Source organism: Chiloscyllium plagiosum, unplaced genomic scaffold (genome assembly GCF_037043375.1).
Source record: "Chiloscyllium plagiosum isolate Xiang-an unplaced genomic scaffold, Cpla_swu_hap1 HiC_scaffold_50, whole genome shotgun sequence".
Lineage (NCBI taxonomy): Eukaryota > Metazoa > Chordata > Chondrichthyes > Orectolobiformes > Hemiscylliidae > Chiloscyllium > Chiloscyllium plagiosum.
The window spans coordinates 53,928,958-53,954,139 of record NW_028270188.1 but is presented as its reverse complement, the minus strand read 5'-3'; the positions used below and the strand labels follow the sequence as shown (position 1 = coordinate 53,954,139).

Below are 25,182 nucleotides of genomic sequence, written 5' to 3'. Positions count from 1 at the left end.
TGACTGACCTCTGGTCAATTAGGGATGGGGCAATAAATGCTGGCTTAGCCAGCCGCACCCTCACCATGTAAATGAATTTATAATAAAAACTGCACTGTACTTGGAGATGTAGGTTTGGGGATCAATATTGGATCCCGGGATATGGCGAGAGCTCAGTGCAAGCTGTCCCTCAGTACCGCATCACTGATGTGGGGAGGCAGGGGGGGCGAAGGGAATGTGTGCATGTTGGATTCCATGTTTGTTGACCTTCTGACACTCGTTCATGAAGTGATGGGCAGTGTGCATCCCGAGCACGTCTAATCATTGGTTTGTTTTTTTTTGGAAACCTCTACCTCCTGTCGTTTCGGTAAGGTCACAAGTTCTCCCAGCTGTCTGGACATGAAGGGTAACGCCGTGCCTGTTGAGTTCCTCTCCAGGCACAACCCCAACGGCGTCTTCACCTTCGTCGATCACCGGTGCCTGGGCACGGTCGGCTACCAGCCTCAGGTAGGTCCTTGCGCCTGTCCCCGCTGACCTGCTGTTGAGCTGGTTGGTGTCGGGTGGTCTCTTGCCCCTTGGTTGAGGGGTCAGGCGGGTGGAGGGAGGGGCGTTCCTGGCAAAGATGGTTAACCTGCCTGCAGTGGCTCTGATGCCAGTTACGCACCCTACCCTACCAGAGAAAAAGGCCCCAGCGGCTGCATTTGAAAGGCAGCAAGGAATGAGGAATGTGTATTCCTCCAGCGACTTGTGGGCACTTCGAATTCAGTAAAGTGTAGTCATTGTCCGTCCATGAAGATGCTTCCCATTTTCTCGCTCTTGGTATGGCAGCTGCCCAGTCCATCACGCACGCAAGCCAACCTTCCATCCACTGACTCCGTCTCCACTTCTCAGTGCCTCGGGAAGGCAGCCAGCGTCATCGAAGACCCCTCCCACCCTGGTTACAATCTCTTCCAAGCTCCTTCTGTTGAGCAGAAAATAGAAAAACATACGTGCCAGCAGATTCAAGAGCAGCTTTTTCTCCGCTGTTGTTTTTTCTTCTCCCCACACTGCCGCCTAACTGCAATAGTGCTTATTGTCCTCAACCCCCCCCCCGCATCCATGTTGTATGTGTGCAGGCGTGTATTTCACTGTGTCTCACAAGGAGCACGAACCTTTATTCAATTTCCACCACCAGGTAGAAAAGAAACAACCAAGTGGGCAGTGCCCTTCGCATCAAAGGGCAATGCTGTGTGATCAAACAGTGAAGGGGAGGGCAGGGATTAAATCAAAATAGAGTTGGAGGGGGAAATAATGCACTCCACTCCCCGCGGCGCCCACCTCTCCCTGAACAACACCAGGGTGTTGGTGGACACCGCGTGCTCTCCCCGCTGTCGTTAGACTTCAGAATGGACCTCTCAAACTCTGAATTTACATGTTGATCTCCCTCGCTGTGTACCTTCTCCACAGCCAAAACATTGTATTCCTCGCTCTGTCCTGTTCCCCTGAAGCACTCTGTATGGTTCGTACTGCAGGCAAAATAAAACTTCTCCCTGTACCATGTGACAATAATGCAGCCAATCAAATGGCAGTCAGTTTGGGCATAGGAGGATCCCGCAAGCTGCAATATTGGGATGACCCATGTTGGATTCTCCACCCTCTTTTTCTTTTGTAATGCTGGCACAAGAATAAGGTTTGTCCCAAGACTAACGCCTGGCACACTGGGCTTGGTAGTGGGTTAACAGGAGCTGTACTCGTGTGGTACACTCTGCTCTGCCAATAGCAATGGGAGCCCAACTGTTGCTCCCATTCCTGTTTTGTGATCGCATGAACGTGTCTCATTCAGCAAAAATACTTATCTACTTATCTCTCCCACTTCTCCCCCCCGCTCTCTCTTCCTTTTTCCGTTGTTCTGTTTCAAAGGAGTTGTTGGGGAAAGATATTGTGGATTTCGCCCACCCAGAGGATAAGGGACTTTTACAAGACAGCTTTCAGCAGGTAATGTCTCCCTCTGGTTTTGGAAACCATTCAGGGATATGTCTATGTGAGCACGAGATTCATTATGAGGCAGAAAGCAGTTGTTTGTCCTGTTGGAGGTCTGTGCTGGCCAGATGTAGAGTGATCAGTCAGTCTCATTCCCACTTGGATAGTGGTCTCCCTCTTATCCCTGAGAGTTTATTCCTATAAAGTGCCTGTCTAATATCATAAAATCCCTGTAGTGCAGACAGAGGCTGTTCAACCCATTGAGTTATGTAAATCTGCACATGCCAAATGCCAATCCACCCTAACCTGCACATCCCTGGGCACTATGGGACAATTTAGCATGGCCAATCCACCCTAACCTGCACATCCCTGGGCACTATGGGACAATTTAGCATGGCCAATCCACCCTAACCTGCACATCCCTGGGCACTATGGGACAATTTAGCATGGCCAATCCACCCTAACCTGCACATCCCTGGGCACTATGGGACAATTAGCATGGCCAATCCACCCTAACCTGTACATCCCTGGGCACTATGGGACAATTTAGCATGGCCAATCCACCCTAACCTGCACATCCCTGGACACTATGGGACAATTTAGCATGGCCAATCCACCCTAACCTGCACATCCCTGGGCACTATGGGACAATTTAGCATGGCCAATCCACCCTAACCTGCACATCCCTGGGCACTATGGGACAATTTAGCATGGCCAATCCACCCTAACCTGCACATCCCTGGGCACTATGGGACAATTAGCATGGCCAATCCACCCTAACCTGTACATCCCTGGGCACTATGGGACAATTTAGCATGGCCAATCCACCCTAACCTGCACATCCCTGGACACTATGGGACAATTTAGCATGGCCAATCCACCCTAACCTGCACATCCCTGGGCACTATGGGACAATTTAGCATGGCCAATCCACCCTAACCTGCACATCCCTGGGCACTATGGGACAATTTAGCATGGACAATCCACCCTAACCTGCACACCCCTGGGCACTACGGGACAATTTAGCATGACCAATCCACCCTAACCTGCACATCCCTGGACACTATGGGACAATTTAGCATGGCCAATCCACTCTAACCTGCACATCCCTGGGCACTATGGGACAATTTAGCATGGACAATCCACCCTAACCTGCACATCCCTGGGCACTACGGGACAATTTAGCATGGCCAATCCACCCTAACCTGCACATCCCTGGACACTATGGGACAATTTAGCATGGACAATCCACCCTAACCTGCACATCCCTGGGCACTACGGGACAATTTAGCATGGCCAATCCACCCTAACCTGCACATCCCTGGGCACTATGGGACAATTTAGCATGGACAATCCACCCTAACCTGCACATCCCTGGGCACTATGGGACAATTTAGCATGGCCAATCCACCCTAACCTGCACATCCCTGGACACTATGGGACAATTTAGCATGGCCAATCCACCCTAACCTGCACATCCCTGGACACTATGGGACAATTTAGCATGGCCATTCCACCCTAATCTGCACATCCCTGGACACTATGGGACAATTTAGCATGGCCAATCCACCCTAACCTGCACATCCCTGGGCACTATGGGACAATTTAGCATGGCCAATCCACCCTAACCTGCACATCCCTGGGCACTATGGGACAATTTAGCATGGCCAGTCCACCCTAACCTGCACATCCCTGGGCACTATGGGACAGTTTAGCATGGCCAGTCCACCCTAACCTGCACATCCCTGGGCACTATGGGACAATTTAGCATGGCCAATCCACCCTAACCTGCACATCCCTGGGCACTATGGGACAATTTAGCATGGCCAATCCACCCTAACTTGCACATCAATGGATTGTGGGAGGAACCTGAAGGAAAACAGCACAGACACAGAGGAGAAAAGTGCAGTGGCTAGGTGGTTAACACTGCTGCCTTACAGTGCCAGGGACCTGACTGTCTGTCTGTATGGAGTTTGCACATTCTCCCCCCAGTGTCTGCACTTCCAGAAGAAGAAGTCCATCGACTCCAGGCCAGTGGGTGCGCGCAAGCTCTCCAAGCGGTTGGGTGTCACCTGCTGGTGCCTTCGGGCCTGATGGCTTTGACAGACTTGGAATTGTACAAGTCTGCAGCATGGAAACCGGCCCATTGACTGACATTGTCCATGCCGCCCACTTTTCACAATTAACTACTACCTGTCTAAATGACCAAATTACATCAGCCGCCTCCACTACTTCTGGCAGCCTGTGCCAGACACTCACCACCCTCTGGAACCTTGTGTACCTGTCCCCTTGCACCACAAACCTCTGCCATCTAGTTTTAGACTCCCCAACCCCAGGAGAAAGCCTGTCGGCTGCCCACCTTGTCGATGGCCCTCGCCTAGACCTCTATGAGGTTACCCTTGGGTTACCTGCACTCCAGGAGAAAGAAGCCCCAGCCTCTCTTTATGACTCAAACCGTCTGGTCTTTCCTGCGTTCTTTCTAGCTTTAATGATATCCTTCCTGTAGTGGGGTGACCTGCTTGCAAAGCGCAGCAGTACCTCTGGCTTACTCGGCTGTCTCCCTCTTTCCTGTTTGCAGGTGGTCACGTTGAAAGGCCAGGTACTGTCGGTCATGTTCCGGTTCCAGACCAAGAGCCGGGAGTGGGTGGTGATCAGGACGAGCAGCTTCACCTTCCAGAACCCATACTCCGATGACATCGAGTACATCGTCTGCACCAACACCAATGTCAAGTACGTCCCACTATCTAACCACCTGAAGGCCAGGGGATTGCTCCACTTGGGGGGCTAAACGTTGTCTGTGAGAGCGTTGGCGCCTGGTGTTGGTATTTAAGTCTGAACAGCTTCTCCTGGGGTGGCGGGGCGGGGGATCGATCACAAGCCTTGGCTTTTTTTTTTGCCTGTGCCCAATTGCCCCTTGAACTGAGGGCCTTGTTAGTGCTGTTGAGGAAAAGTTGTGCCCATTGCTGTGGGGTCTGGAGTCACGTGTAGTTCCAGACCAGACAGTGGCACCGTATTTCGTTTGCCAGGGAGTGGACCAGATGAGGTTTTTTTTAATTTAACCCCGACATTTGGTGGTTCTTACCATCTCGGTGACAAGCTTGCAATTCCAGATTTTGTTCATGGAATTAACATTCGAGCGTGTGTCCTCTGGGTTACCAGTATGCCACTGGTCAAGTCTTTTCTGATCTGATGTCTGTGCCTGCTGGGAGGTGAGGTTGGGCCATTATTCAGGTGGAGGGAGTCTGGCTAATCTTATTCTTCAACATACAGAGGAACACTAAGGGGTGGAAGCACGTAGAGGTCAGTGTAGTCCGAGAGAGGAGCTAATTCAGCGATTGGGATTGAACTACGAGTAGATTAGAATTGGTTCAAACCTTCTGCCTCCTCAGGTGAAGAGAAAACTGGTGGGCATTTCAGAGTGGAAACGAGTATGCTCTCCCTTGGGTCACTATTTCTCAACCAACGTCGCTTCAAAAAACCGCCTATGCAACATGAACAATAGTAAGCCATTCGGCCCCTCAAGCCTGCACTACTGTTCAACAGGAGTATGGCTGATCAAATGTTCCTCGTGTCGAGACATTGCTGGAAAAGCTCAGCAGGTCTGGCAGACTCTGCGGAGTGAAATCAGAGTTAACGTTTTGGGTTGAGTGACCCTTGCTCAGAACTGTTCTGAGGAAAGGCCGCTCAACCCGAAACGTTAACTCTGATTTCTCTCCACCGGTGCTGCCAGACCTGCTGGACTTTTCCAGCAATTGGTTTTTTGTTTCTGATTTACAGTGTCCGCAGTTCTTTCAGTTTCTCGCGTCCACTTGCCTACCCTTTTTCCCTTGATTCCCTGCCTCATGAAGAATCTTAAATATACACAAGGAGTCTGGCCCCACAGCGTTCTGCGAGGAGTTCCAAAGATTCTTGACTTTCTGAGGGAGGAAATTCCTCCTCACCTTAGTCTTTATTCTGAGACATTGCCCTCTGGTCCTAGACTCTTCCCAGGAGGGGAGAAACATCCTCTCAGCACTTACTCTGTGAAGCCTTTTTAAGATTCCTATCTCTCTCAATGAGATCACCACTCATTCTTGACTCCAGTGGGTAGAGTCCTAACTGTTTAACCTTTGCTTATATGACAGTCCCTCCATGCCAGGGATCATCCTGATGGTCTGGGTCCTTCTCCATGTTACAGTTTGCCGAGTTTACTTTGACCGAAATGGCTCTGAGAAAGTGAGGATTGCAGACGCTGGAGAGTCAAAAGGTGTGGTGCTCTAAAAGCACAGTAGGTCAGGCAGCATCCGAGCAGCATGAGAGGCGACGTTTTGGGCATCATTCGTTGGAGGGTCAGTGTACAGTATGGAAACAGACCCTTCGGTCCAACTCGTCCACGCCAACCAGATATCCCAACCCAATCTAGTCCCACCTGCCATCACCCTCCAAACCCTTCCTATTCATATACCCATCCAGGTGCCTTTTAAGTGTTGCAATTATAAGAGCCTCCACTACTTCCTCTGGCAGCTCATTCCATACACCTGCCACCCCCTACGTGGAAAAAGTTGCCTCTTAGGTCTTTTTTTTAATATATATATCTTTCCCCTCTCACCCTAAACCTATGCCCTCACTAGTTCTGGACTCCCCACCCCAAGGAAAAGAGCTTGTCTATTTACCCTATCCATGCCCCTCATGATTTTACAAACCTATAAACCTCAGCCTCTGACGCTCCAGGGGAAACTGTTCCAGCCTGTTCGTATAGCTCAAATCCTCCAACATCCTTGTAAATCTTTTCTGAACCCTTTCAGGTTTGACAACATTCTTCCGATAGGAAGGAGACCAGAATTGCTCACAATATTCCAACAGTGGCCTAAAGAATGTCCTGTCCAGCCGCAACATGACCTCCCAACTCCTGTACTCAATACTCTGACCAATAAAGGAAAGCATACTAAACGCTTTCTTCACTATCCTATTTACCTGTGACTCCACTTACCAGGAGCTATGAACCTGCACTCCAAGGTCTCTTTGTTCAGCAACACTCCCCAGGACCTTACCATTAAGTCTATAAGTCCTGCAAAGATTTGCTTTCCCGAAATGCAGCACCTCACATTTATCTGAATTAAACTCCATCTGCCACTCCTCAGCCCATTGGCCCATCTGGCGCAGATCCTGTTGTAATCTGAGGTAACCCTCTTCACTGTCCACTACACCTCCAAGTTTGGTGTCCTCTGTAAACTTACTAACTGTACCTCTGCTCGCATCCAAATCGTTTATATAAATGATGAAACGTAGAGGGCCCAGCACCGATTCTGGTGGCACTCCACTGGTCACAGGCCTCCAGTCTGAAAAACAACCCTCCACCACCACCCTCTGTCTTCTCCCTTTGAGCCAGTTCTGTATCCAAATGGCTAGTTCTCCCTGTATTCCAAGGGATCTAACCAATCTCCTATGGAGAACCTTGTCGAACACCTTACTGAAGTCCATATCGATCACGTCCACCGCTCTGCCCTCCTCAATCCTCTTTGTTACTCCTTCAAAAAAAACACTCAATCAAGTTGGTCACTGGTCTACAGTTCCCTGGCTTGTCCTTTCCACTCTTCTTAAAAAGTGGCACCACGTTAGCCAACCTCCAGTCTCCCAGCACCTCACCTGTGACTATGATGATACAGATATCTCAGCAAGAGGCCCAGCAATCACTTTCCTAGCTTCCCACAGAGTTCTAGAGTACGCCTGATCAGGTCCTGGGGATTTATCCATTTTTATGCGTTTCAAGACATCCAACACTTCCCCCTCTGTAATTTTGACATTTTTCAAGATGTCACCATCTATTTCCCTACATTCTATATCTTGCATGTCCTTCTCCTCAGTAAACACTGATGGGCTGAAGGTCCTGTTTCCGCACTGTAGGGATTCTATCAATGTGCAAACTCCACACAGTCAGTCATCCAAGGTTGGAATCAAATCGAGTTCATCACTCATTCCTGATGAAGAGTGCATGCTGGAAATGTCGACTCTTTTGCTCCTTGGATGCTGCATGACCGGCTGTACTTTTCCAGCGCCACACTCTTTGGCCAATATGGCTGGTGTTTCTCCTCCATTATAAAGGAGACCACACTTCCAAAAAGTATATAGACAGCTTTACTCTGTTTTATTCCCAAAAACATTGGATTGTTTCATTGGTTTTAATATTATTCAAATTTGATTGGATTTTGGTATCTTGGGGCATAATTTTAAACTGGCTGAATTTGAATCTGTTTTCTCATGGCAACTCAGCTGCAAGCTATTTGTTTCCCAAGTGGTACATTCTTCCTTTGTTCAGGATTCTGTGTGCTTTGTCAGTCCTTGCTAGCTTTTCAGCTCTCTTAAAGGCACAGTACACCTCCGCACCTTCATAACATGATGTTTGCATGAATGACTTCGAGGTATGCTATTCTGTCCTACATTGAAGCAAGTGATGGGCATGGATTTGTTCCCACAGGCACCTGCAGCAGCCTCCTGCCATCGCTGGGCAAGAAGATCTCAGCTATGAACATTCCCAGGTAAATGAATATCTGTGTCAGTCTCCAACCCTGGCCATCTCGGACTGCTTATTAGCTTCCCAGTGGATGCTGGTCGCAGCCGTCCCGCCACCACCACCGTCGCTGCCACCGCCTCCTGATTTTTGAACGAGGCTGTCGGGTAGACCAGGCACTTGGAGTGTAGCAAATGTCAGCCTCGGGTCAATCTCTGAACTGTTCTCTCCCATCTGGCTCAGGAAGGCCCCGTCGCATCTGTGCTGGCCCTCCGAACGAGGGCTGCTCCCCCCCCCCCCCCACCCATTCCCCGGTGTGACCAGAGAGGAAGAGCCATCAGCAGGGAACTTCCTCTCCAGAAGCCTGGCTCTGACCAGCGCAGCCTCCTGTTCTTACACTGAGTCCTGCCTGCACTCCACGGCGTGCTTCAGGAAATCGAACTGGGGCTGGGGGAGCGGGGACGTGGTTGACTTCCCCCATTTCCTCTCTCCGGCAGCTACACCGGAGGGGTGTCAAAGCGGGTTGGCGTGATACAAGTCCATCCGCCTGCGTCCCAGCCGTCCCGAGCGACGTCTCCCTGCGGTTGTTCGACTTGTTTTGTTCTTTTGGGGGCAGGGGAAGCAGGTGGGCACGTTGACCACGCTTTGAGCCGGCCATGATTTAATCTGATCCTCCTAGGTTGCCGCACCGTCGGAGCACACAAAACCGATCAGCAAAGCAGAGCCCTTGTACAGTCAGGAAACCGACCCGCGCTACACCGAAATCTACTCTGCCCTTCCCACAGGCAAGCAAGCCGCTCGGTGGCCTCTCTCTTGTTGGTCTTGTTAAATGTTTGCGAACGGCGGGGCGATTGGGGTGGGGGTGGTGTTGTCGTCAAGGGAGGTGGATCGATGCAGCTTTGGGAGTGAAGCATTAAACTAACCCCCTCCCCCAGTGATTCTTACACCACCTGTGTTTGGAAGAAGAGCATAGTGGGTGGGTGGTTTCGGGAGTGGGGGGGTCATAGGCAGTTCTCTCTAACGTACTGGGGGCAGATGTTTGTCCTTTGACCTACATTGGGTCATCTGTAGTCATTAGCAGGAGCTTGCTTTCTGCAAATTGGCTGTTGCACTGCCTTCGCCACAGCCCTTCGCCACAGCCAGTTCTTTTTTTTTTTTTATTCACCCGCAGGATGTCTGTAGCTGGGCTCGCATTGACTGCCAGAGGTATTGTGGGTCTGGAGTCATATGTAGGCCAGACCAGGTAAGGAAGGCAGATGAACATAAAACAGTAGACACACTTGATGTCGTGCCAGCCTTTTATCTTACTCTAAGTTCAAACTAACCTACATTCACTTCATTAGCGTCCATGTGCCTATCCAAGAGTCGCTTGAACATCACCAACCTATCTGACTCTAGTACCACCGCTGGCAATGCATTCCACACCCTAAGGGACATTAGTAAACCAGATGGGTTTTCCCAACAATCAACAAGGAATTCATGGTCATCATTAGACTCATAATTCCAGAATTTTATTGAATTCAAATTCGGCCATAGTGGGATTTGAGCTCTGGTCCCCAGAACGTTAGCTGTGTCTGCACTAAAGTCTAGAGGTGATGGAAGCGGTGCCCTATAGTGCTTTTTTTATCTGTTCTTGTTTCTGTGAAATGCCTCGGGAGGTCAGGTGGCCGACGGAGTACTCTGTTCCGCTGCAGTCAGTCAGTTGATGTGTGTGTTGACCATCATTTCCTTGCCTTGATGCAGCTGAACAGAGTAAGGTGATTCCCTCAACGCCGGGTACCGGGACTCAGCAGATCTTCCAGCAGGGGACCTCCTTCCCATCAGCACGGCCCACACAGAACTTCAGGTATCTGTTGTGTCCCGCGGTAGACAGAAGTGCCTCCCGATGCTGCAGATGGAGATGTGCCTAAAAGCCGAATGTGCTGCCATAGAATTGTAGAATCTCTGCAGCGCGGAAGCAGGACGGGTGTTCCATCGGGTCCGCGCCAAACCTCTGAAGACCATCCCACCCTTTCCCAAATCCTGCATTTTCCCATGGCTAAACCACCTAACCGACACATCCCTGGGCACTACGGGACAATTTAGCATGGCCAATCCACCCTAACCTGCACATCCCTGGACACTATGGGACAATTTAGCATGGCTAATCCACCCTAACCTGCACATCCCTGGGCACTATGGGACAATTTAGCATGGCCAATCCACACTAACCTGCACATCCCTGGGCACTATGGGACAATTTAGCATGGCTAATCCACCCTAACCTGCACATCCCTGGGCACTAAGGGACAATTTAGCATGGCCAATCCACCCTAACCTGCACATCCCTGGGCACTATGGGACAATTTAGCATGGCCAATCCACCCTAACCTGCACATCCCTGGGCACTACGGGACAATTTAGCATGGCCAATCCACCCTAACCTGCACATCCCTGGGCACTATGGGACAATTTAGCATGGCCAATCCACCCTAACCTGCACATCCCTGGACACTATGGGACAATTTAGCATGGCCAATCCACCCTAACCTGCACATCCCTGGGCACTATGGGACAATTTAGCATGGCCAATCCACCCTAACCTGCACATCCCGGACACTATGGGACAATTTAGATGGCCATTCCACCCTAACCTGCACATCCCTGGGCACTATGGGACAATTTAACGTGGCCAATCCACCCTAACCTGCACATCCCTGGGCACTATGGGACAATTTAGCATGGCCAATCCACCCTAACCTGCACATCCCTGGACACTATGGGACAATTTAGATGGCCAATCCACCCTAACCTGCACATCCCTGGGCACTATGGGACAATTTAGCATGGCCAATCCACCCCTGCACATCCCTGGGCACAATGGGACAATTTAGCATGGCTAATCCACCCTAATCTGCACATCCCTGGGCACTAAGGGACAATTTAGCATGGCCATTCCACCCTAACCTGCACATCCCTGGGCACAATGGGACAATTTAGCATGGCTAATCCACCCTAATCTGCACATCCCTGGGCACTAAGGGACAATTTAGCATGGCCATTCCACCCTAACCTGCACATCCCTGGACACTATGGGACAATTTAGCATGGCCAATCCACCCTAACCTACACATCCCTGGGCACTATGTGACAATTTAGCATGGCCAATCCACCCTAACCTGCACATCCCTGGGCACTATGGGACAATTTAGCGTGGCCAATCCACCCTAACCTGCACGTCCCTGGGCACTATGGGACAATTTAGCATGGCCAATCCACCCTAACCTGCACATCCCTGGGCACTATGGGACAATTTAGCATGGTCAATCCACCCTAACCTGCACATCCCTGGGCACTATGGGACAATTTAGCATGGCCAACCCACCCTAACCTACACATCCCTGGGCACTATGGGACAATTTAGCATGGCCAACCCACCCTAACCTACACATCCCTGGGCACTATGGGACAATTTAGCATGGCCAATCCACCCTAACCGGAGGAAACCCATGCAGTCACAGGGAGCATGTTCAGTCTGCACACAGGCAGTCACCCGAGGCTGGGATCTAACCCGGGTCTCTGACACCGTGGGGTAGCGGTGCTAATCACTAAGCCACTGTGTAGCACACGACACCAGTCTTCACCTGATGAAGGGGCAGTGCTTCGAAAGCATGTGATTTCAAACAAACCTGTTGCACTCTAAGCTGGTGCCATGTGACCTCTAACCTTGTCTGCGCCAGTCCAAGACCGGCACCTCCAGATCAGAGGAGAATGAGCTGAACTTCTCCGGCTTCTCTCCGTCCGCGAGCGGAAGCCCCTCCCCAAACCGTTTCGTGCAGGTCAAATCTCCCTCCATAGCCCCCTCGTTGGTCCCGAAACGCGTGGAGACTGTAGTGAGGGCACGCGGGGGGTGCTGGTGTCTTGTGTTGCGCTGCGCCGCGGCGTCTTGCCTCTGCTTCTGACCGCTCCTCCGCCCTTCTCCGACAGCGCCACCATGGTGGCTCCTGTGAACATTGTCCAGCAGCCGGCGTCGGCAGGGCAGATCCTGGCTCAGATCTCACGGCAGTCGGTCAGTGGTCAAGTTACCGGCAACACCTGGAGTGGAAGCCGCCCGCCGTTCCCAGCGCAGGTTTGGACGCCTTTTGTTTTTAAAAAAAAAAATTTCCTGGTGAGCTTCCGGCATCGTGCTGTTGTTTTTTTTTGTGTCCCTGCCTTCCCGATCCCTGTAACCTTGCCTTGGGATCACAGGATTGTGGAACGTGATCCCAAAAGGATCAATTGCAAGTTGGTTCGTTGATGTGGGAAAGGCTGAACAGGCTGGGGCTGTTTTCCCTGGAGTGTCAGAGGCTTGAGGGGTGGCCTTATAGAGATTTATAAAATCACGAGGATACACTGATAGGGCGAATAGACAAAGTCTTTTGCCTGAGGTAGGGGGTCCAAAGTTCGAAGGGCACAGGTGTAAGGTGGGAGGGGAAGGATTTAAAAGGGACCAGAAGGGCAACTTTTTCACACAGAGGGTGGTACGTGTATGGAATGAGCTGCCAGAGGGAGTGGTGGAGGCTGGGACAATGACAACATTTAAAAGGCATCTGGGATGGGGACATGGATAGGAAGGGTTTGGAGGGATATGGGCCAAGTGCTGGCGTGTGAGATTAGATTAATGCAGAATGTCTGGTTGTCACGGACAAGTTGGACCAAAGGGTTTGTGTCCACGTACAACTCTGTAACTCTGCGGGAATCGCTAGCTAGACTTGCCCTACCCTGGGGCAAGTTGTGGTGAGTCACCGCTCAGAACCGAGTGGTGTGTAGATGCACCTTCCTAACGGCACTGCAGGACTTCCAGGATTTTGACTCCTGAGCAATCAAGGGGCGGCTGACATACATTCAAATCTGGGTGGTGCTTGGCTGGGGTTGCGTTCTCTTGCATCTGCTGGCCTTGCCCCTGTAGAGGGTAGAGGTCCTGGGTTTGGAAGGTGCGGTCTTGGCGTGACGGTACCTTCTTGTGGATGGTGCACGCTGCTGCTGCTGCAGTGAGGGAGGGAGTGGTAGTTAAAGGTGGTGGATGGCGTTACAATGGAGCTTTGCTTTGTCCTGGGTGGTGTTGAACCTCACAATTGATGGAGCTTCCAGGCATGTGGGGTGTATTTCCTCGCGCTCCTGACTGACTGACTGACTGGCGCCTTGACCGCAGTGGGTTCTGGATTAACTCCTGTGGTTTTTGCAAGTCAAAGATCCTCGCTGGGTGCTGGTGCCACGAAGGAAGCCTCGAGAATCAAGAAGTGCCGAAGGAGGCCATTCGGCCCATTAAGCCTGCACCGATCCTTGAAGAGCATCCCACCCAGCCAACATGTAATGGGGCTTTTATTTTGGCTGTTTAGATCAGAGTGGGTGCTGGAAAAGCACAGCAGGTCAGGCAGCATCCGAGGAGCAGGAAAATCGACATTTCGGGCAAAATCAGGAATGGCTGACCCACATGACCTGCACATCTTTGAATTGTGGGGGAAAAAAAAAGAGTACTTGGAGGAAACTCGCGCAGACTTGGAGAGAATGTGGAAACTCTGCACCAGCAGCCGCCCGAGGCTGGAATCGAACCTGGGTCCCTGGCGCTGTGAGGCAGCGGTGCTAACCACCGAGCTACCGAAATCGACTGGATCGATTTAGGGTCTGGTGTTGTATCTTTGCGGGAGGCAAATTAAGGAGATTTAGCCATGAGTGGGCAGTGAAGATGGTTATCTAAGATTACAAAGAGATAGTAAGGACTGCAGATGCTGCAAGTCAGAGTCGATAGAATGTGGAGCTGGAAAAACGCAGGTCAGACAGCATCGGATGAGCAGGAAAGTCGATCTTGATTGATTGGGTCAATGGGCTGAGGAGTGGCAGATGGCCTCTAATTTGGATAAATACAAGGTATTGCGTTCTGGTAAAACAAACAAAGGCAGGCTTTATAGGTTGTGTTGTAGAGCAGAGACCTAGGGATTCAGGTACATCATTCTTTGAAATGTGTGTGGCAGGGTGGTCAAGAGGTGTTTAGCACGCTTGCCTTCATTACTCACTCTTAGAGTATAGGAGTTGGGACATCCTGTTGAGGATGTACAGGACTTTGGGGCCAGTTCAGTTCTGGCCACTCTGCTATGGAAAGGATGTTATTAAGCTGCAGAGAGTTCAGAACAGATTTACCAGGATGTTACTGGGAATGGAGGGCTTGACCTATTTAAAAATAGGCTGGGACTTCTTTCAGTGGAATGTGGGCGGGTTGTGAGCTGACCTTTTTTATAGAGGTTAATGAGGGGTATAGTTAAGGTGAATGACAAAGGGCTTTTCCCTAGGGTAGGGGAGGTAAATTCAAAACTAGTGCACACATTTTTTAATGTGAGACTAGAAAGAGATTTAAAAAGGACATGAGGGGCCTTTTTTGTTTTTAGAGGGTGGTTCGTGCGTGGAATGAAATCCCAGTGGAAATGGCGGACGCGGGTACAGTTATAACGCTTAAAAGACATTGAAAAGGAAAGGTTTGGAGGGATATGAGCCAGGAGCAGGTGGGTGGGACTAGTTTAGTTTGGGATTGTGGTCGGCATGGACTGGTTGGGCCGAAGGGTCTGTATGACATGAGGATTTGAGCTAAAGGGAGAGGTTGAACAGGCTGGGCCTGTTTTCCCTGTAATGTGGGAGGCTGAGGGGTGACCTTATAGAGGTTTATAAAATCATGAGGGGGCATGGATAGGGTAAATAGACAAGGTCTTTTCCCTGGGGTGGGGGAGTCCAGAACTAGAGAGGCATAGGTTTAGGGTGAGAGGGGAAAGGGACCTGAGGGACAATTTATTCACGCAGAGGATGATGTGTGTGTGGAATGAGCTGCGAGAGGAAGTGGTGGAGGCTGGTACAATGACAGCATTTAAAAGGCATCTGGATGGGACACGAATAGGAAGGGTTTGGAGGGATATGGGCCCAGTGCTGGCAAATGGGACTGGATTGGGTTGGGATATCTGGTCAGCATGGACACATTGGGCCGAAGGGTCTGTTTCTGTGCTGTACATCTCTCTGACTGTATGAACTGGCAGTGGGGTTTCATGTGATGGTGACGCTGTGAGATGAGTCACCATTCCGCCCCATGGCCTTTTTCCCCCCTAACCTCCTGTCTTGTGTGTTCTTCTTGCAGATAGCAGCCCAGGGGGCAAAGACGCAGTCGCCCCAGTTTGGCATGGCAGCCAACCGGAGTTTCACGGCCAACACTGCTTCCTTCAGCCCCCTTGCCAGCCCTGTAGCCACGTCCACGGCAGGAGGCACCGCCTACCCATCCCTTGCTAACCGCACGTCTGCTTTCGGTAGGTAACCAACCTTGCTCTTAGAACATAGAACTAGAACAGGCCCTTCAGCCCACTGTGTTGTGCCGAGGATTATAATTCTCTTTCCCCGCTCTGCTCCATGTTTCCGAGTTGCAGAGAGAGGAGCAAACCCCCGCCCCAATCGAATGCCGTTCACTGTCTCCCTCCTGACCCCACACCACGGCCAGAGAGCATGGATTAGCCCCGACTGCTTAGATATTTGGCAATCTTACATTCCATCCTGACGAGTTTGAGACAGAAAGCTGTGCATCTCTGGTGAAACATGTGTTGCTGGAAAAGCGCAGCAGGTCAGGCAGCATCCGAGGAGCACGACGAGAATCGACGTTTCAGGCATGAGCCCTCCTTCGTTCCTGCGCTTTGCCAGCAACACAATTTTCAGCTCTGATCTCCAGCATCTGCAGTCCTCACTTCCTCCTGTGCATCTCTGGTGCCTGTTCTCCCCTCAAGACCCCCCCCCCCCCTCAAAATCCGTGTGTTGGTGCCTGCCCAATTCACACTGAAATAGAGGGGCTAGTGGCAGAAAGCTGGGTTGCATCATAAAGGCCAGCACCGATCCCGTCGGGCTGAATGGCCAGATACTACACGATTTAACTACGGATTGGGCCGATTTTACATCGGCATTCCTTGTGCTCTCCTGTCGTGTTGCTACGTACCCATGTTGCGAATCGTTATTTTTCCCTCTCTAATAACCCCTACAGTCCTCGTGAAGACCGTGTGTGTGTCAGCTTTCCTTTTACCGTTGTTTCGTTCTGCCCCACGAGCGGAATTGCTGCTTTCGCTTTTAATAAAGAGCGAGCTTTATCTATTTGTTTGCTTGTTTATTTATTTTCTCTCTCCTTCCCAAAACCTTGGGCAGCTGAAGCTGGGCAGACAGGCTCACCGTTCCAGAGCCGGCCCGCGGACGGAGGCTCGGTGTGGCCTCAGTGGCAGGGACAGCATCACTCCCAGGCGTCCAGCGAACAGCACGCACAGCAGAGCCAGCCCGAGGTGTTTCCGGTGAGCAGTCCTCGCTGCGCACACAGCCCACCGCGCGATTAGGCGGGGCAGATTTGAAATCACCGGGGGGGGGTTGCAGGGGTGCGCGACTAGACTGTGTCGTGACCGTGGAGGAGCCAGTGTTGGACCGGGGTGGACAGGGTTAAAAAGCATCCCTGGTGAAGGGCCTTTGCCCGAAACGTCGATTTTTTTTTCCTCCTCGGGTGCTGCCTGACATGCTGTACTTTTCCATCACCCACTCTAATCTCCAGCGTCTGCAGTACCCACTTTCGCCAGAGTTATAAATCGCACAACACCAGGTTATAGTCCAACGGGTTTATTCGGAAGTGGGTACTGCAGATGCTGGAGATCAGAGTGGCGCTGGGAAAGCACAGCAGGTCAGGCAGCATCCAAGGAGCAGGAAAATCGACATTTCGGGCAAAAGCCCTTCAGAGATCCCTGAGGAAGGGCTTTTGCCCGAAACCTTGATTTTCCTGCTCCTTGGATGCTGCCTGACTTGCTGTGTTTTTTCCAGCACCACTCTAATCTTGAGGTTTATTTGGAAGTCCAAGCTTTCGGAGTACTGCTCCTTGTCCGGATAGCTCGTGGGCAGGATCATAAGACGTAGAATTTACAGCAAAAGATTAGTGTCATGCAACTGAAATGATAAATTAAACAAAACTAGAATATTGTTAAATCCTTCATCTTAACGTCAATCTAGGTTTGTTCAATATATCCAAGTAGACATGACAATAGTCCTTTGCTATAAATTCTGTGTCTTCTGATCCTTCGTCACAGTTACCTGATGAAGGAGTGGCACTCCGAAAGGTGGTGCTTTCAAGTAAACCTGTTGGACTATAACCTGGTGTAGGGTGATTCTTTTTTGTGTGTATCCTCCACGGCAGGAGAGTCGGTCACTGGCGGGGACACAGTTCAAAGAGAATCGGAGGTGGCGGCCACCAGATGCTTGGTGGTGAGGAGAGGCAAGGCGTTGTGATCTGGGACAGGCCACCTTATAGGGCGGTGGGAGCAGATTCAGCAGGAAGGTTCAGAGAGTCCTCCAGATAACTAAGCGATAAGATTCATAGAGGCTGTGGACTGAATAGGGCAGTGGGTATCGGGCGGGGTACTCTTAATGTTGTGGGTGTCGTTGCTGCGGGCTACCAATGTTGCCTGGCTTTCCCTCAACCGCCACTCAATCCGAGTCTCGCTCGGCACCATTTCAGAGGGCAGTCAACCCATCAGGCCGAATGGCCTATCACTGTGCAATAGACATGGATTGGATTGGTCTGGAGTCACATCTAGGCTCAGACCAGGTATAGGTGGTGAGTTTATTTCCCCCCCCCCCCCCCGTTAGTGACCCCTGCCCAGCCGTTGGGGCCTTTTTTACCCAAATTGATCGCATTTGTCAGTGCCGCCATCCCCGAGCATAGCTTCCAGTTCCAGATTTGTTTCGGTTGAATTTCAATTCCACCAGGTGGGATTGGAAACAGTGTCTCCCACCCCCCCCCCCCACCACCCCTGAAGCCTGACGGCCTCTGTGTCACCAGCCCACTGATGTTACCTGGTAGCTGGCACGGGAGCAGTGGGCCAAATGGATTCCTGTGTGCCAAGAGTCTTGTCTTATCTTACAGTGTGCCCTCTGTGTGGCCGTTGCCATCCATATCACCAGAGCCGTTGTAACCAAACGGCTGCCCACCCCCCCCCCCCAGCTTCCAGACGATGTTGCCAGCAACTGCTGAGTTTGGGCGAGAGGGGTGCCGCATGGCTGCCATTTGTGGCGTGCTTTGGGCTCCCCAAGTGCTGAGAAAATGCAGACCTTTCCTTTCCTGGAGCTTGTCACAGGGAGGGAGGCTGCCTACCAGGCTGCACGAGGTTGTGCAATTGGAGGGAGAGGTGGTAACCCGACTGAATGATGCAGAACAGGCTTAAGAGGGCAGAGTGGCTGCTTGCTTGCTCTGTTGCCAGTTAACCAAGGGGAAGGGGTGGAAACGTAAATGCAGGAGAGTCGAAGTGCATGAGCGAGCCATGTGTAATGTTTATTTTCTCTCTTTCCCCCCCCCCCCCCCCCCCCCCTGTTTTGCTTAACCTGTTTCAGGATATGCTGTCAATCTACGAGGAGCAGGGAACCAGTTACAACAGCGATGAGTTCTCGGAACTCCCCATCTTCCCCTCGTTCTCGGAGTAACCGGAAAAGGGAAACCTTGCCAATACACATCCAGTCTTCCCACGACCCCTCTTCCCCCCTCCCTCCGAACCCCTGTGAGCATTTCGTTTGTACACTGTGACGCGGCTGAGGTGTTTCCACCACCCACCCACTGTCCTGTCGGCACTGAGCAGAGAAGGCGAAGGGCATCCCTCCAGCAGGGAGACAGCCGTCCTGTCCCGTGAACCCCCACTCTCTTTCTGAATTCGGGGAAGCTTATTCTTTGTGGTCCAGTGCTCCGGCCTGGTCGGAATTCCACCGGGAGGACACGATGCATCTATGTGTATCCGGAGCGGGGAGTCTCCATTTCCCTCTGCTCCAAGCCGTGCTTGGTATTTGCTCTGTGCCTGTATTCAGGACTCCAGGTGAGACTCTATGGAGCACTGATGCTGATGTTGTCAGTGTACGTTCCTGCTTGGTCTTGCGCTTGGGTAGTGTTTCAAAGCTTTTGCTTTTTGTTCCGGGGAGGGGTGGGGGGGGTGTTTAGTTAAAAGCAGGAAAGCACGATCACCTCTGCCTGTCTCTGTTCATGCCAAGGAGGCTGCACGCAAAACCGTTGCGGCGTGTGTTCTCTCACCCCCTCCCCCTGCCCCAGGGGGAGAGCGGTCCCCTGATAGACGATGGGGCGCTTTTCCTCCTGGGTGCAGGTCGCCATGCTGTCTGCCGATGTGGTGCGTACCCGCCGAGGATGTACTGCAGTGAGGTCTCCTTCAGTAGCACCTTCCAGATTCCCCCACCCTCTCCAAGGACAAGGGCACGGGGACCCCCACTATCTGTAGAATTCCCTTCTGAGCTCCACACATCATCCTGGCTTGGAGCTGTGTCGGTGAGCACTTCCTTGTCAGTGGACGAAAGCCCCGGACAGTCCTCCCTAATGGTACTCCACCCCCTCCCCCCCTCCTTAACAGGATGATTTAGGGGGTGAGAATGAATTTTAAAGCTCAGTGTTGCTTTGCGGGACCCCTCCCCCCGAGATCTCATACACACCGCGAGTGTGGGGATAACCTTTTTCTCTTGGCTCCCTTTGAGGTCAAGTGGGTGGGGACATCTGGCTCGGGCCCTGTGCTTGGGGAGAGGCCTCCCCCAGTAACTTCACCGACCAAATTCCGTCTCATCTGATGGCGGGTGGTCACTGTCACCTCGGGAATTTGATGTGCTCTTACACCCTCCACAAAACCGCCCTCTCTCCGACAAAATACAGGCGCTTCCACCCTTCTCACTGGCCCGGTCAGTATGCGGTGTGACTTAACCCTGTGGTTGTAAAAGATGGACCAGACAATGTTCCCCTGTCTGCCTGATCTCGGAGGTCAAGAGTTGACGTGGAGCATTGGCAGCTGCAGGTTGGTTTCCCAGCTCAAGATCCCAGGAGAGCAAAATTGGCACAAACTGTACCATTTTTTTTTCCCTTTTAACAAAAACGGAAGGAAATGCAGTAACAGGGATTTAAGGGGTCCCTGAATCTTGCCTGACCCCTGACCCCCAAATGAGAGCATGACCTCTTCAGGATTGCGAGTGTTTCGCACCATCGAGGAGGAGTGACCTGTTTTATTTTTTAAACTTCTCATGTGACGGGACTTTCTAAATAGCTTTTCTAAAAAAAAAAAGGACTTGTAATCTGTGTATGTAACACACTGACCTGTGCGCCAGTCTGGAAGGTTTTCATTTATTAGAACCTGATGAGTTTTTCAGACCGATCTGGTGCACAAATGTTTGTATTTTCTTTAATGCTGTAACATAGATTTTTATCAAACTTGTGACTTGTTCAGGAGCAATCATGTTTGTCATCTGTCTTGAAGGAAGCACTGGGTCTTTCACTGTTTCCTCGTTTGTAAATATGTCAGATTAGTTTCCTAAAGGGGGGCGGGGGGGGCCTGGTGGGTTACGGAAGGGACAGTTTGAATATTTCTATGAAAGTATATTAAAAAGATATAGTAAGGGGTTGCAGCAGCAAAGAAGGAACTGTTGCCTGTGTATGCATATGTCTCTTAGTGTCTCTGTGCGCGTGTGTGTGTCTGTGTGTCTGTGTGCGCATGTGTCTCTGTTTGTCTCTGTGCGTATGCGCGTGTGTCTCTCTGTTTCTGTGCATGTGTGCGTGTGTCTGTCTGTTTCTGTGCATGTGCGCGTGTGTCTGTGCGTGCGTCTCTGTCTCTGTGTGCGTGCGGGTCTCTCTGGTCTGTTTGTCATGCTGGCCCACTGACCTCTGTACAATATTTTCTGCTCAGTCAAGCCTATTGCAGTCCTTCTGTTGCTGCAAGAGAATCTGTTTTGAGGACATGGTGCAGACACAGCCGGTTGCTTGGAGCAAGGTGACATGGGAAAACTGGATTGGATGTTCTGCAAACCTATATTTAATTGGCAGAATTTTGACATCTAAGGAGAGAACCTGTATTTTAATTACCCCCCCCCCCCCCCCCCCGAAGTGCATGCTCCTATTCCCCTCGAGCCTATCCTTGTTGCAGTGGGGAATGGCCCCTCTGTTTACTTCTACCCCGTGGACCACCGTACGTGGCACAGTGGCTCCGTGGTTATCACTACTGCCCCTCAGCACCAGGGACCCGGGTTCTATTCCACTCTCAGGTGACTGTGTAAACTCCTCACAGACATTCTCTTCCCCCCTCCCATCTGCATCGGATTCTTTCGGCTGCTCTGGTTTCCTCCCGTAGTCCAAAGCTGTGTGGGTTCGGGTGGATTGGCCATCCTAGATTGCCCCATAGCGTCCAGGGATGTGCAGGTTAGGTGGGTTAACCATGGGAAGTGCAGGATGTTTGAAGTAGGGTAAGGGGTTGGGATGCTGTTCAGCAGGGTCGATGTGGACTCAGCAGGCCGAATGCCCTGCTTCCACGCTGTAGGGAGTCTGTCAATATTTGAGCCCTTCACAGTATTTGGAGCTCAAATGTTTGTCAGCAAAATAGATCTTGTGGTAGGCACCAGTTAAAAGTGATAGTGAAATCTGTCGGTGTGCCATTTTTAAAAACAAATCGGACAGACTGGGTCACTCGCACCCTTCTGTTTAAGAAGGAAAAGGTGAAGCTTTTCCACTTGTGCAACTTTGGGTGTGGTGGAGGCAACGATGAACTGCACCTTGATGTGAAGGATGTGTACTTAGTCACACAGCATGGAAGTAGATCCTTTGGTCATGCCGTGTTCCCAAACTAAACTAGTCCTACCTGCCTGCTCCTGGCCCATATCCCTCCAAACATTAACTGCTTTTACATCCACCACTTCCTCTGGAAGTTCATTCCACTTGCCAACCACTAAAACAAAAAAAAATTACCACTCATGTCCTTTTGAAGGCGAGAGGAGCAAGATTTCAAAACATGCCCCCAGTCTTGAAAAACTGTCGGGAAAAGAGCTTTGCTATTCATATTTTATATGTACCCTTCTAAGCCTCTTTAAGGTCACCCCTCAACCTCCAACACTCCAGTGAAAAAAGGCCTAGCCCGTTCAGCCTCTCCTCTTTAAAGCTCAAACCCTCCATTCTCAGTAACATTCTGGTAAATCTCTTCTGAACCCTCCCCAGCTTAATAATATCCTTCCTTGTAACAATGAAAGTTGGTTTTCTGTCTCTGATTTTTATCATGGGGGTCACTACTGAGGGGTGTGTCAACACAGCAGAGGCCATTCTGCTCCAGAGCCATTCTGCTATCCAATCTGCTTACCACTCCCAATTACCCACCTTGGTTCCGTATCCTTTCATCCCCTTTTCCCCCAACAAAGTAAATGCATCTGCCATAAAAATAAAATCTTAAACCATCTGTTCACCTCAGACTTGACATTTTATTTCAGTTGATCTCCAGTATTTGTGGACCCAGTCCTCATATCTCAACTTTTTCCCCCCTTTTTTCCTTCGTGTGAAGAAGTGGTTATGCCATTACCCCCCCCCCCCCCCGCCCAAAAAGCCACCCACCACTCCACCTTCCCCCACCCCTCATCTCTTGTTCTGGACTCCAGCCCAGCAAGTTTCTCCCTTACGCCCTGCCAAATCCTTTCTCCGTCTCTGTTCGCATTTCAATCCCATCACCTGTGTGCCAGGGAAAAGTCTTCCTGATTTCACCCCCACCCCATCTCCCCTCACCATCCCCCCCCCCTCACCATCCCCCCCCCTCACCATCGCAAGCTGAGTCTAAATAACTCGTCACAGTAAGTGCACTCTGCTACCTCAGAGCCAGTCCTTTTAGAATGAGGAGATTCTCTGAGTCTTCCGTTTATAATCCCCCCCCACCCCACCCCACAGTACCACTGACCCTAAAGGGAGGCCCAAAGCAGTAGTGCGTATGATTTTCCCAAAATCACCTGTGCGTGTGTGTGTACACCGTGAAAAGCCATCATTGTGCTAATATGTTATACTTCCCACGTCCAGGAAGGCACCCATTGGCTAGTGAAACATTAACAAAGTCCTATGAGGAACAAAAGCAGAAGTTACTGGAAAAGCTCAGTAGGTCTGGCAGCAGCCGTGGCGAGAAATCTAACTTGAGTTTTCTGCTCTGGTGACCCATTCTCCAGAGCTGATGATACCAAGGAATATCCAGGTGCTGCCAGACCTGGTGAGCTTTTCCAGTGGTTTCTTTGTTTTTTTTGTTTCTGCGTCCGCAGTTGTTTCGGTTTTTATGAATCCTGATGAGGGCCACATTTGTGAAAAAAGTGAGGAGGGGTTTTGATAGATTCCCTACAGTGTGGGAACAGGCCCTTCGGCACAACCAGTCCACCCCCCCCCTCCAAAGAGTAACCCAAACCCATTTCCCTCTGACCGATGCACCCATCACTATGGGCAATTTAGCATGGCCAGTTCACCCGACCTACACATCTTTGGACTGGGAGGAAACCCACGCAGACACTGGGAGAATATGCAAACACCACACAGACAGTCACCTCGAGGGGGTGAAATCGAACCCTCCTGGCTCCGTGAGGCAACAGTGCTAACCACTGAGCCACCAGGGAGAGGAGAGGGGACTAAATCAAAGTAGAGTTGGAGGCGGGAATTTGTATTTTTCCATTTGCGACAGTGGGATGTAATCCCAGGATTACTTGTCTGCTGCCTCTCTCAAACCGCTCCCCCCACCTGATCTGTGCAACTCATCATTTTTTCTTCCGTCCTCATTTTCAATACTGGGGAACTCCTTTTGTGCATAGGTGATGCAGATCAGTGAGTATGAAGGAAGTGGGCAGCTTGTTTAGGGTGGAGGGTGAGGTGCCATATGTGATAGGCTGGTACCCTGTCTCTGCCATGGTCAGGTCAGCGGCCTCCATCGCATGGGTCGTCTCCTGAGCCCAGGCTGTTCCTGGCAATCTCTCCTTGCGTACGTTTGGCTGTGACCCTCCTGTAATTAGAGGGCAAGCCCCTCACACGCTTATCTGTCTTTCTCTGTGTTTGGACGATTCTGCAAGTGTACGGTTCATGATATGGGGCGGGGAGAGGGGTGAGCTGTATGTGTCTGTTTGGGCTGTGAACCGTGGCATCATGTAAAGTTTCACATCAAGAGTTCAAAGTTGACTATTGGGACACTAGTCGAAAAATGTGGTGCTGGAAAAGCACAGCCGGTCAGGCAGCATCAGAGGAGCAGGAGTCGAGCATAAGCTCTACGTCAGGAATGTGCTCATGCCCTAAACGCTGACTCCCCTGCTCCTTGGATGCTAACTGACCAGTTGTGCTTTTCCAGAACTTTTTTTTTGACTCTGATCTCCAACATCTGCAGTCCTCACTTTCTCCTTATTTGGATACTACTCTTGTAGAAATACAATGAACTTCTCTCCCCTCCTTAACCTTCTGTCGTGTCTCCCTTTACTACCTGTACATGTTTTTAATTTCTCTTTTTTATTTATTCAGATTAACATTGTTAATCTTTCCATCATGTATTAATAAAGAAATGAGATACTCCTTTTGCTTGTGTTTCCTGTTTTATTGATTTTGAAACATGCCCTTCTACCCAGGGCGTCCCCTGGATTCAGAGAATGGTGGGCTTTAGCTCCTAACATGCAGACATGAGCCTGCAGATGCAGGTTGCTAGGGAGGTGCTGCACTACCAGGGTTGTATGAGATGCTGAACAAGGTGAGACATAGAGTGTGCAGGTAGATTCCTTGTTTAGACTGGCAGTGATATTAATGCCTTCTGCACATGACCATTTTGTTCAGTTGTCCTGAGTGAATGATGTGTATTTCCAGTTATGTAGAATAATAGGGACAGGGATAGGCCATTTGATCTTTGTTTTTTAATGCCTGCTTTCCCAATTCGATATATGATCGTGGTCCAACTCAG

The 25,182-nt window shown here is 50.8% G+C and overlaps 1 protein-coding gene across 1 annotated transcript in view; it reads left to right on the top strand.

The window, feature by feature from the left end:
• The window catches only part of LOC122544709 (aryl hydrocarbon receptor nuclear translocator-like), a 38,911-nt gene extending 14,108 nt beyond the window's left edge, over positions 1–24,803 (top strand). Inside the window, exons 10-19 of the mRNA XM_087985043.1 lie at positions 352–486; positions 1,879–1,953; positions 4,517–4,668; positions 8,393–8,453; positions 9,105–9,210; positions 10,169–10,271; positions 12,392–12,533; positions 15,561–15,726; positions 16,604–16,743; positions 18,821–24,803. Coding sequence (XP_087841169.1) covers positions 352–486; positions 1,879–1,953; positions 4,517–4,668; positions 8,393–8,453; positions 9,105–9,210; positions 10,169–10,271; positions 12,392–12,533; positions 15,561–15,726; positions 16,604–16,743; positions 18,821–18,910 — 1,170 coding nt within the window. The 3' untranslated portion in view covers positions 18,911–24,803. The remainder of the gene's footprint in view (positions 1–351; positions 487–1,878; positions 1,954–4,516; positions 4,669–8,392; positions 8,454–9,104; positions 9,211–10,168; positions 10,272–12,391; positions 12,534–15,560; positions 15,727–16,603; positions 16,744–18,820) is intronic.
• Positions 24,804–25,182: the final 379 nt, after the last annotated feature.